This window comes from Marmota marmota, unplaced genomic scaffold (assembly GCF_001458135.2).
Source record: "Marmota marmota marmota unplaced genomic scaffold, marMar, whole genome shotgun sequence".
Lineage (NCBI taxonomy): Eukaryota > Metazoa > Chordata > Mammalia > Rodentia > Sciuridae > Marmota > Marmota marmota.
Genome location: NW_026000016.1, coordinates 13,818,665 through 13,831,917, shown reverse-complemented (window position 1 = coordinate 13,831,917; position 13,253 = coordinate 13,818,665). Strand labels below are relative to the sequence as shown.

Genomic DNA, 13,253 nt, shown 5'->3' with positions numbered 1-13,253 from the left:
AACCCAACAAGCCCACATCGTAAAAGGCAAACGAAACATATCCACGGGTTAGGTCAAGACACGCCCACAGTCGAAACCTCTTGTCTGTACCCTAAGTGAACGCTGTCTTCTATCAGTTTCCAAACGTGTGCGGGGGTTGCTGTGATGAATTCAGTATAGACTCATTTAAATGTGTGAGTGGATCTAGTGTAACTTCAGGTATTAGTAGGTCCTCTCAGTCGGCAGACATGAGTAGCATGATCACCATCATGTCAGGGACTGCAGAGTTTCAGAGGATTACAAGATGACCCTCAGGCTTGCAAAGCCGGGAAGGAGAGGACCGACTGATCCTTGGCCACATCACCTCCTGCCCTGGAGCAGCTGTCTACTGCTTTGGAGGCAAGTGCTTTTCAGCTCATGGGGCCCTGAGTAGTAGAGTCTGCAGTGGTCTCGGAAGAATCCTCAAGTTCACAACCCTCAGTTCTTGAGTAATGCAGAACTGAAATGAAGTGACAAATTTTACATCTCAAAGTAAAATACATTCAATTGGATTTAATTATCAAAAATAAACCTGTATCCTTTACAAAGGGCCCTTGACAGGGGGTAGTTAAAATAACAAATTAAGTGGAAAAAAGGAAGGGAAGAGGAAGAGCTCAGGGGCGGGATAAAAATATAGGGCACTGCTTTGAAAATTAAGTCATCACAGATCCTTGAAATTTAGAGTCAAAATTACTATGGTCCACTCCCATGCTCCCAGGACATCAGGATGCTCTGCCGCACACTCTGCCCATGGGCCGGTCATCTTCTGATGACTAGGGTGCCTTCTCACTGGGCTGCCAACTCCTTCAGGGCTGGGGCCAGGTTTGTTCATGTTTGTATCTCAAGCCCAAATACAGCGCCTGGCACAAATATGGGCCTAGTAAGTGGGGGTCAATGCAGACTTTCCACTTTCCCCTCTCCATTCTGCCTTTGGTTGGAGTTCCTACTGGACAGTGAAAAGGGTGATGAAGACAATAAGGAGGGAGAAGAAATAACAAGTGACTTCCAAGTGGTCACCAATCCCAGGTGAGGGGATTTACACCCCAAACAGACCGTCATTACCCCACTGTCCTAGCTCTCACTGGTGACAGAGAAAGTGGTTACAATAGCGACTGACTTAACGTGTCCTAATACCAGAACAGTAGCAGGAGCCTCCCGAGGCTGACAGCAACCTTACTATGATAATAACATTCAGTTTAAATCTGTATGGTCTGAAATCACTTAATTTCCAAAGCAATTCCATTTATCCTACTTGTTTTACTTTGAGAATTCAGTATTGATGACATTCTGGGCACACACTCCCAGCCTCAATTTTCTCTTGAATAGTAGTTTATGAAAACATAACACTTGTCTTTTCCTTTCAACTCTTACAATGGAAAACTCAAACAAGGAGGCCCTGATGATGTCTCTGGAGACAGCACTCACTTCCACCGACCTCCTGCCATCTGGTTTTGAGAGGCAGAGAAGGAAGAGGAAATAACAAGCATATTCTGAGATACAGAAAAAACCCTCCTCTTGACAGGAAGTGGAGAGAGCTTTCCTGTTAACCTTATCACCAAGACAACCGCCGGGAAAACCCTGGTAGCAACGGACCCGTCATACTCTTATTCAGTAACCTTGGACATTTAACTCATCCTGAACTTTCCATCCGCTCCAGGAAACTGTGGAGGGGAAAAAAAACCTGGAGAAAAAAAAAAAGGTCTGAGATGTCTCCATTCACACACAAGCAGGCACCAGGGAGAGGAGACTTGGGCAAATGGGGAGCGTTCATGGTTTGGATGCAACAGTTTTTGTAAAAATGTGGTTCTTTTCCACACTTTCAGGAGAGCTTTGTCCTTGATCCCCCTCTTGGACAGTAGGTGGCGATGTTGCACTTCCTTTTCCTGGGCGGGGACAGGCCAGAGGCTTCCTCAAGAAGCAGGCTCACAAAGACAAATCTGGGTCTTTGGGTAAACCCAGGGAATTGAAGGCTGGGTCTTAGATGCAGAGGGTCTGCATGCATGGTTTCAAGTTCACTCTGGATTAGCCACGTCTTTATGATACTTTGGCATCTGGGACCTTGCTGACACTAGAGGGGCTGTCCCGCCCAGGGTCGGCCACTTCTTACAGACAGTAAGAACTGCGACTCTCAAGCAACCCACCAAACAAACCACAGTCCACACCTCCCCGCAGCCCCATCAGCTTCATACCCAGGGCCACTATTTGCCTGCCTTGACTACTTCAGGGATAACTAGGGACAATCCCAGAGCCCACTGAACTCGTTCATTCTAGCCAAACCTGAGCCTGCTTACCCCATCACCTGTTCCTTCCCACAGAAGCCTCAATAAAGCCTGTTACCAGCATTTTCCTCTCTTTCCCTACCCCCAACTACAGGCTCTAGTGCTTCCCCAGGGGGCCCTGCATGTCGTGATGGAGCATGCCCCCTCCTCCTGGGAGCTGTGACAAACTACTTTTTCAACACCAGTCACCTCCTGATCTGTTGTCCTCATGGTACCTGATAAACAACAAAACCTTCATCTTAATGTCGGTTCTTTGATGCATGTAGCAGCACCGAGCATTAGGGCTTCCTTTTGAGTTGAAGGGAGAAACCCCCTCGACACGAGAGCAAACCTAGCACCAGATGATCCCTGAGCCCCATGAGCCATGTCACACCCCTGCTAGCTCAGATGATCCCCGCCAGAGAATATTTGATCATAGTCTGATGCAGAGAGAAGTCCATGTTCTTTGTCCACGGGTTCAAGCGTATTAAACACCCCATAGGCTCTGCAGCCTTGGGGAGTCTCAGCACCTTGTTGAACTCCTGGAAGCTTCTGACTGTGATGGCTGATCTCTGTCTAGCCAGCTGACATCAGCCTGGTCTCCCCTGCCGTCCCCGCTCCTCCCCTTCCCTCTCACAGCCACCCCTTGGCATTTGGGAATCATTGAATATTTACAGCAAGTGTTAATTAAATGGCCCAGTGATTTCATTGCATAATGAACACAAATGTCATATTTGGAATGCTAACTTGGGATAGCAGAAAAGAGCAAATGAAAAGCTGTGAGCTTCTACAGCTGAGGACTCTTGGTGTTTAGACTTGCAATGGCCTTTAATATTAACTGGGACACTCAGCAAGTTCTGGTTAACAGCCTCTTCATTTTAGATCTATGCCATCACTATTTTTGTGAGAGACAGGAAGTAGCTACTGCTGTAGCTAGGAGGACATCAGCAATGGGGACACTGACAGTCAAATCCACAGTGGCTGTAACATCCTCTCTTTCAGATAAAAGCCTCCTGGACTCTCCTCTCGGTCTTTCTTTCCTATTGCTCACTTTAGTTTATTGTTTGTGAAATTAAAGTTGAGGAGGCAAATCTAATCTGTTAATTTTTCTACAAACAGGGTAGATGACCAGGACTTCAGGGTTACTTGGTAAAGAACACATGATTAAAGGAACAGCCCTGACATGTGGGAATCATTCTGAGCACAAACTTGTGCCTACAAAAAATCATACACAGATTTCCTTGTGTGTACCTCTATTTTCCTTATTTTTTACTTTGTCTATTACTTAAGCTTGCCTGGTCAATATGAGAGTCATTTTCTCCCATTTTTAGAATTGTCTTATAGCACTAAACGATGGCTATGGGTGAAGGTGTTCTTGGTCATGTATGGGCTGAGGTGACACAAGGGACAATGAGGCTGGACAGCTGGGAGAAGTCAGACTGGACAGAGCTTGCTTAGGCTATGTTCCCCACCTCCCCAAGGATAATGGGAAGCCAGAAAAAATTTGTGAGCAAGGATCAGATGAGAATTCTAGAAAGATGTGCAGGGGAGAATAGGCAGGACCCAAGAGCAGAGGCAAAGCTGAACAAGGAAAGTTGAAGTCCAGGAGAGGTTTATGAGGCCCCAATTGCAGCAGAGAGGGTGTGCATGGAGCACAAGGGAGGGATATAGAGCTCTCTGAGATGCAGAACAACAGGAAATTGTGAGCAGAGCAAAGGGCAAAGGTGAGACAGGATGGGGAAGGTCGAGGAAAATCACCCAATGGGGGCAGAAGCTCTTTTATGGACCCAAATCTCCTCCAAGGTCTGGGACTTGGATGAAGATAGTTTGCCTTACCACTCCTTTAGAAGAAACACCTGTGGGCAGCCCTAGACAGGAACCAAGTTACAAACAGAGAATTTTTCTCAGGCTGAAAATCAAGGTAAAACTGGAGAATATATATGCCCAGGTGGAGAATCTGGCTCCTCTGGCAGAAAACAGACAATTGGTGTTTGGTTGTACTGCTGCTCAGAGAGGTGAAGAATGGGAACTCAGGGCAGTGCCAGGATCCTCTGGCCAGTACCAAGGGGCCAGCTGTCCGGGGGCAGCAGATGAAAGCCTCAGAACAGCAGTGAGGAAGGATGGACAGGAGGACAGGGCAGAGGAAGAGTTTGGAAGCAGAACAGAGAATCCGAGCATGTAAGAATTGGCAGAAGAGGAGCGAGGGAAAGAGTACCTGCAGCCTACGGGAGGCAGTGAACAAAGACCCACAGATCTCTGGGGACCACAGAAGATCTGGGGAAAAGAGAGGAGGAGTGGGCTGGTAATGACACTGGCTTTGGAAGGCTAAATCGGAAGAACTCAGGTGGAATGGTCTAGGAGGGACCCGGACATAGAAACTGAGACCTTCTAGAAAGATCAATTGTCAGACGAAGAGGAGCAGTAATCTTCCAGGAGGTAGCAGAAAGAATAGCAGAGAGCCCCCATCCTCAAATGGGATTTGGAGATGTTTTCTGATGAGTGTTCTGTGAGGTTCCTGCTGGCCACTCAAAAACACGAGTGCCCATGGCAAGAGGGTCATTTCTGGCCGGGGATCAGATAAAATATCTGAGTCTTGTGGTCGCCCTGCTTCCTAGTTCTGTCTTTTGCAAGCAACTGTTATATGTTCGCAGCTTCCCACTGTGTCCTCTGGATTGACATGAAACAACCTGTACTACCTGGGGGACCATCACCTCTGTCACCAATCTCAGTGTCCCAGGCTGTCCTGCGAGGGTCTAGTTCTCCAAACCCACCAGGAACTCATCTCTTTTCAGACACTCGGGAAAAAATAACTAACATGCAGCAAAGCCCAGTATTTTCTTGACTAACACTGAAGAAAAGTACCAGAAAGAGAAACATTTTTTTTTTCTAAGAAGGAGGGAACCCCACTTTATTCCATTGTTTAGTATAAACAACTTTTTTTTTTTTAAGACATGAAGTCATTTGCTGGTTGTTTATTTTCTGGTACAAGCAGAAAACATGGGACTTCACAGAAGGTTCAGTTGCCCTGGCTTATCATGCATTGGTTAAGGCTAGTTTTGCATCCTGTAAGAGAAAGCAAACCAAAGGGATGTCTGGAGTCACAGCTGTGCATTTGATCCATCTTAAACACTTTAAATTTGAATCCCCTGTTTTTTAGTAGAATTGTTTCTAAGGAGAACCTTTCCATGATCCTTGCCCAGTCAGGACTACGTGCCGTCTGTAAAAGTTTGTGGTGATACCAGTTTAAACAACAACAACAACAACAATAAACAAACATAAGGAATACTAGTAAAGAAGGAGAATAAAGGAGAGAAGAGAGACTGGAAAGAGTAAGGACTGGGGACTGAAATGGGGCAAGTTAAACCCATACATGTATGATTATGTCAAAACCCCCCACTAGTATGTATAATTAAAATGACCTAATAAAAGCATAATACCTCACTTGGACATTATACCTTTGTTTTTATGTGGTGCTGAGGATGGAACCCAGTGCCTTGCATGTGCTGGGTGAGTGTTCTACCACTGAACACAACCCTAGCCCTAGTAAAAGCATTTTTTAAAAGTTTATGATAGCCTGGTTCTCCTAATAATTTTGCTAAAGTGATGTGAAAAGTTAAAAACTTGAATATGTACTGTACATGGTATTAAATCGTGAGCTGGTGGGACTTATGGGACAGCTTATCAGCATCTGAACATACTGATACTTACTACCCTGCTAATGAAAATTTGCCTCTGGATTTGAAGCTGGAAAATTCCTGGAATAACTGTTGAAAAAAAGAATCAAAATACGTGGCTTTTTAGATTTTCACTTCCTATGTGAAGAATCATGTGCAAATTGAAATGTCTGTGTACACCGTCTGACGTTCAATACAACCTTTATGGAAATTATGGAAAAAACAGGAGGATGGGGGAGGCTGATGCACAGTAAGGTATTTATCCTCCTGGCATTACAGGTTAATGAACTGCTTCAATTCAACTCCAGCCTTGCCCACCACCACCTGCCCCTCCCGGCGTAACTTGCTTTTTTATGGTTACTTTTCCATTAATCTGAGAAACTGTAGGCACCACTAAAGAGAACATGGCATTGAAATCATTCCCATCAGCAATGGAAATGGCTAAGATTAGCTCTGATATGTCCACAGCTGTTAAACAAATCAAAAAGGCATTAAATGCAAGTTTGAATTGACTCTGCCAGCTGAGGTAAAGTCATCCACTTCAGTCTGTTAAATGGACCCTTTAACTCTTGGGCTCTTCTAATGCTGTTTGTGGATTCAGGGTGGTTATATGGAAAACTGCAATCCTGACCCAGTTCTTTAGGAGGAAACTAATTGAATCCTCCTTGTGAATGTCTGTTAGCATAGAAGAGAACACAGATTCAGTGGACTGGGTGGAAGAGATGGTATCTGAAAACTGGGGTGTGGCTCATTTGTACAACACTTGTCTGGCATGTGGGAGGCCCTGGGCTGGAGCCCCAGCACAAGAAAACCAAACCAAACCCAAAATCCCTCAGTGCTTCGCACTAGTGTTGCCACTTTCTAGACAGAAAGGGCCTGTGGCTCCACAGACCAGGTGCTCAGAGCTGTTGGTCTGGGAGCTTGGAGTCGGACTTTGCCCCCTTCTAGCTTCCCACAGCCTGCTGCAAACAGAGGCATCAGTCCTGCGTCTTCAGACTCTGCAAATGTTAACTCTGAAAGCACTGTATCACAAAAACCGTTTCCTCTGCACTCATTAAATAAAACGTCTTAGACTAGTGAACAGAAAATGCCAACCATTTCTGACATTTTATTGTGCTTTCTCCTCCCTTGCCACAGCATACACTGACCTGTGTTTTGCTGCTGGTTTTAATTAGTCCTCTTTGGGATAGGGAAAAAAAAAAAAAAAAAAAAACTCAAGAGGCTCAAGTGGCATTTGTGATAGAAGGGAAGAAAACCATGGCTTTTATTATGGAGCTCCTAACTGCCACCAAAAGAGTTCCGGACACATGCTGTGAGGGACTCGGTTTAGTATGAGATACACGACCCCTCTCCCCACACCCCTAAAAAACGACAAAAGAAAGCTTTGATCGTTATTCCACAAACGCATCCATCCGCTGGGAACGGAGCTACACTACAACCTTTATCCTTAGTGACGCACAAGGCAAGCTTGCACCCACCCTCCTCTGAGCCACTTCATCCTTCCACACTTTTCTGACAAAGACAGAGAAGCCAAAGTGTGAATACCAGGTGTACGTACCTGACACAAAAGTACAAAACCACGGGTCCTGACTTTTTAGGGAAGTCGTGCTCTAGTACTCTTCGGTCTAGTTGAAGCCAGTTTAGGTGTCCCCTGAGGAAAATAGAGACAAGTTGGTTAGGGCTCCGCACGTGGCAGCAGTGTTCTGGGTGAGGGTGCATGTGGCTCACATAAGGTGGGCAGTCCCCTCGCTGCTAGCACCTAAGCAATGGAAGAACCAAAGGAATTATCCAGTGGTAGTGCATCTGGGACCTGACGGGGCCACCAGATCCCGGCGGGGTGAGGCAGTGGGAGGCGGGGACACAAGTAAGGGGCGGGGCAAGATAGTGGGAGGCGGGGCCACAGGTAAGGGGTGGGGTGAGGCAGTGGGAGGCGGGGCCACATGTAAGGGGCGGGGCGAGACAGTGGGAGGCGGGGCTTGCTGCCTACAAACTCTTTCCGGTCCTGATTTCCTCTCCCCCACTGCATTTGTTCCTGAAGGGCTCAAAGCTCACTTGACAGATCCATTAGCAATCCTCACACATCCTGGGGTTAAAAGTGCTCTGTAGATCGTTTATTAAAAAATGAAACTTACACCTACCATAGGAGCTAACCACGCCACTCCTTGATATTCATCCCAAATGAAAGCATTTGGCCATCAAACACAGTATAGGTGCCTTATGCAAATATTCAGAGACTTAACTGTCTCTTCAAAGACATCATATTTGAAGAGATACTAAAACAGTCCCAAACTCAAAACAACCGCATGTTTGCCAAAAGGGGAGTGTGTAGATGAATCATGATAGACTCACATGATGGAATACTATGCAGCAATGAAGAGCGTGTTATTGCTATATGCAACTACATGGGTGATATTCAAAAAAACTATGCTGAGTGTAAGAAGTCTGATTTTAAAAAAGTGTAGACTCTATGATTCCATTTAAGTAAACCTCTAGAAAACACAAACTAATTGGCAGTGACCACAGAGGTTGCCTGGGGGTGGTATTGAAGAGTGAATGACATGTCCACTGCTTTCCTGGTGCGGACAGTTCCATGGATGTGGATATATGTCTAAACTTATTCAATTGTATACTTTAATATATGTAGTTATTGTATGTCAGTTGTAGTTCATTAAAGCTATTTAAAAAGTGAAACACAGAGATACATGGTGATACACAGATCCTTCTGAGACAGACATTCAATGACTCGTTCCATAATTAATTATGTAATTACTATTAGCAGTAAGACCGTGCATTATGAGGACATATATGTAGTCTGGGGATTGGAGAAGCACTTCCTGGTTTTTGAGCTAAAACTGGAAGAAAGAGCATAAGTGGCCTGGTGAAGGGGAAGGGAAATCACTTTCTAGGCTGAGGGACTAACATGCGCAAAGGTGGGAAGGAACCAGTATTTGTAAGGGGTGGGGTTGAGAGGTCCTCGGAAGCATGATGTGAAGATTGGTCTTTGGACTCCCTCTTTTAATTAAGCCAACACCTGTAGCAATGGGGATGCCATTTGGATCTGCCACAAAGTAGAGTCCACCTGAGGGACTCAGGCTTCTATCTCTTCCTAGGAATCTCCATTTGGGGAACAAAACAAACCAAACAGATAATTAGGACTAGAAGAAGGGTCAGGCTGACCTCTGACCCTTCTGGCTCCCTTCCTGGGCACGCCTCCATGGCTGTGCTTTCCAGTCTACATTTATTTTCCTAACATAATTTTTACATCTGAAAAATATCAGGAGACCTATCTCAGAAGGTCAAGTGCATGTCTGATCAACTGGAAGGTGTCAGGAAAATTATCTGAGGATGAGAAGCTACAGCCACTCACTTCCTGTCTCTGAAAATGTCCCTCAAACTCTCAGAGTCTTTTCTCTGTGGCTGAGCCTCTGGTGAGTGGCCATGGGTGTATTTGAGGCCAGTTGCTTCTCCTGACTGGAGCTGGAGGCTCTCCCTTCATCCTCTTAAATCCACGTTAACCACAATTCAAGCCCGAGTTCAGTGAAGTGAAGACTTCGTTGATTGTCTGCTATGGTTTGGATCTTAAATGCCGCCCAAAGTCTCATGCTCTACAGGTGTGGTCACCTGGAGAGGTCATTTGGGAGGTAGTGGAACCTTTAAGAGGAGGGGCTTAGGAGAAGGAAGTTAGGTCCTGAGGGAGTGTTGTGGAGGGGGATCCTCTGACCCCCGTTCTTTCCTCTCTTTCTTGGCTTTCCTCTGCCCCCATGAGGTGAGCAGCTGTGCTGTATCATATGCTCCCTGAACCCCGATGTTCGGCCTCACCACAGGCCCAAGGCAGCAGAGTCCAACAACCATGGACCAATACCTCTGAACCTGTGAGCCAAAATAAGCCTTCCCTCCTTTTATATTGTCTTTGAAACAGTGACAGAAAGCTGATTAACACGTTGCCTAAGCCCAGGTTCTTTTTAAACTTCTCCAGAGCTTTTGGTTTGTGTCATCTACAAGGCTTTCGGCTTACTCTTGTATAATTAGTCATGCAGAAAAATACAACTTGACTCTCCAACTAGGTTCTAAGTGTTCCCATTTAAAAAAAAAAAAAAAAGAAGAAGAAAGAAAGAAACCCTCACCCAAAACCTAGCACAGTGCCTGGTGAATATTCAGGTTTCTAAAGATGTATTTGCTCATTAACTGAAGGACTCCCTACAAGAACAATCCCTTCAATGTCTGTGTCATCTCACAGATTTCTTTCTTTCTTTCTTTTGCATGATATCATTTATATTAGCACAGATTCCTTGTTGGAGGGTCTAGTAGGAATAGCCTTTGCATGAGCCTCACAAGGGAAATCTTGGACTCACCCATAGACTAGAATGATACAGAAGCACAGTGACTTTTCTCTAGTGCACAACTCAAGGCAGAAGGAAGACTTGGGGCAGAAAGTTCCACACACGTATCTGAGACCAGCCAATGGTCCAGGCTTGGGAAATCCTCAGCACACCCACAGCACATGACTGACTACATAAGTTGCCAGGGACTAGACAGGGATGTCTGGGGACTGCCATTCACAAGGCAAAGAACCTCAAGGTGGGGATGTGTTGCCTGAGGAACCAGAGACTCAGGTGTCATTGGATACCTTCCTGTTGGTTTTGCTCACTGCTCGTCCTTCATCTGTGTTAACAAAGACACAGATTCCCCTGCTAAGATTTTATTCCCCACATTAAACTCTTGAAAAGATCCACTTTTTTTAGCAATGAATTTATTTACTGAAAATTCCTTTGTTCCTGGCTGTGTATTGGTTTAGAATTTATGAAGCAATTAAATGACCAGAAACTAACACACACACACACACACACACATACAAGGATACAAAACAAAGAGAACAAAGGAGTGGAAATCACCCTAAAGTGAACAGTTAATATCCGAGGAAAAAACTTGACCAAATTGTGTTGTGTGCATGTTTGATATTTAACAATGAATCCCCATTGATATGAATGATTGATTGTGATACACCAATAAAAAATGACCTTCCCTTTGGGCTGGGATTGTGGCTTAGTGGTAGAGCACCGGCTTAGCACAGGAGGGACTCGGGTTTGATTCTCAGCACCACATAAAAAAATAAAAAAATAAAGGCATTTCTCTCCCCCCGCCCCAAATGACTTCCTTTCTCCACTTCCACTATTTCAACTCTCCAACCTCAATTCTGTGAGCACCTTCCCAGCTCAGGTAGCAGATGGAGAGGCCACTTCCTCAATACCCATCTTTGGAGCTCGGGAGGAAGGAAGTCGGCCCCTCTGGAAAGTCTGTAAAAGTCTCTCTGATGAATAAATAGCTAACAATGTTTAGCTATTTATTATGACAAAGGGAAAGACTGAGGGACAAGTGGACTCATCTAAGGCCCTTTTAGGGTGATTGTCTACTATTTGGAAAAAGCTAAAAGATGTGTTAGAAAGTAATGTAGAGACCACAATTCTGGGGCCACTGGTTTTGACGGCAGTCAGACTTGTTAAAATACTGTTTTCTGCTCATTCTATTGGGTATGAAGTCTCAATTCCTACACTGTGGAGGGCTGCTGCTTCCTCCCTAGAGAGGGCTTTTTCTGTCCTATTGAACAGCTTCCAGTCCGATATCTAGGGCTCCCTTCAAATCCCCATTTGTTTCCCTTTGAGTTAGGCTGGGATGAAGAACAAAGAGGCGAAGAGGCACTTCCTTTGCCCAATTTAACTAAGAGACTCTGGAAGGCTTGGTTTTCATGATTCCCATTGATTTTTTCATTTGAGAATGCACATTAGTGTCTTTGCCAATAACAAAACAAAAAAAAAATAAAATATAAAAGGTGCCCCAGCAGATGCTCAAAGCATTTTTGTTATCACCTCATTGATAACGATCTTCAAAGTGATCAAGATATTGTTCATTTAGTTATGGCTATCGTAAGTCAAACTATTGGGTCAGTAATAAATATGCAATTGCTTCCCGGCAATAGAAATTGGACGCATTTATTTAGCAGATTGCTTTTAGCTACTACCTATAATACAAATAGATTTTTAGGTCAAGTGCTGACACCTTCAATAAAGATGGCCTCCGGGAGCTGTGTTTATAGAGTTTCTGGAGGGTGGAGGTGCGTGATAAGTCTAGCACCAATCCCTTCTCGGGACCTGGGGGGAGAATGCTACTGTGCACTTTTTACTGTAGAAAGGTTATTTCATGTAGAATGAGCTTTTACAGAAAGCCAAAGCAAGGATGTGAAATTCTTAACAATGACACTGGATGGAGGTGTGGGGGGGCGCCCCTCAAATGCAAGAATGTTTAGCTATTTATGTCATTAAGGACAGCCCAGGGATACCAATTTAGCTAGAAACCCTCAAATAACAGAGGAATATCAAAGTAGAATGTGTTCTGGGGAGACCAGATTACTAAATCACGGACTCCTGGTTTAATTGGAATTTCTGGTATAATTTTTTTATTTATTGAGGAATTGTTGGCTTCATTATGTTGCCTTAAGGCTGTTTTAAATGTTCTCTATAACATTTCTTACACTGTGTCTTATTAATTACCTCTTAAACTACAAACAGGCTCAACAAAGGCCAGTTACATCTGTCTCTCCAGTGGGTAATAGTGAAAGTTAAACAAATTACATGTTAAGAACTCGAATGCAGGGCTGGGATTGTGGCTCAGTGGTAGAGTGCTCCCCTAGCACGGGTGAGGCCCTGGGTTCGATCCTCAGCACCACATAAAAATAAATTAATTAATTAAAGATATTGTGTCCAGCTACAACTAAAAAAATAAATATTTTTTAAAAAAGAAGATGAATGCTTCAGCTTTACATTATGCCCCACAGATCCATATTCTTATAGGTTCAGTGACTGCCACCAGGTATAGACACTGCTTTTGCCCTGAAGAAATGGTTGCATATGAAGAACTCTAGGCTTACCAGGCCCAGGCCACAGGCTACTCAATATCATCCTTACTGAGAAAAAAAAAAAAAAATGAGGAGAAAGCTGGGGTCCTTGAGCCCTTCTCAGATTGACCATTGTTCTTTATTTTTCTTGGGTATAAACAGAAAGACTCACTCACGCTCAGGTACTTCTCTGATTACAAAATACATGTTGCTGCTGTTTGCTGTAGTATCTGACAGCTCAGCACTGTTCTCGGAGGTAGTCATGAATGCTGAATGTCAAGTTCCCGGAGTAGTACTGCAACCCAGGCACGGAGGCTGCAGCCATTGACTGCCTCCTGTCTCCCACACAGGAGTTAATGAATGGAAACCTCAAACCCATTTCTAAATAAATTACATTCCCAGAGACGCTGCTGC

General features: G+C 44.6%; 1 protein-coding gene across 1 annotated transcript in view; it reads right to left on the bottom strand.

Annotated features, from left to right (window-relative positions):
* Positions 1-13,253, bottom strand: part of Frmd4a (FERM domain containing 4A) — a 574,514-nt gene that overhangs the window by 114,226 nt on the left and 447,035 nt on the right. The window contains 1 exon segment of the mRNA XM_048809187.1: positions 7,509-7,601. Within this exon segment, the coding sequence (XP_048665144.1) occupies positions 7,509-7,601 (93 nt within the window).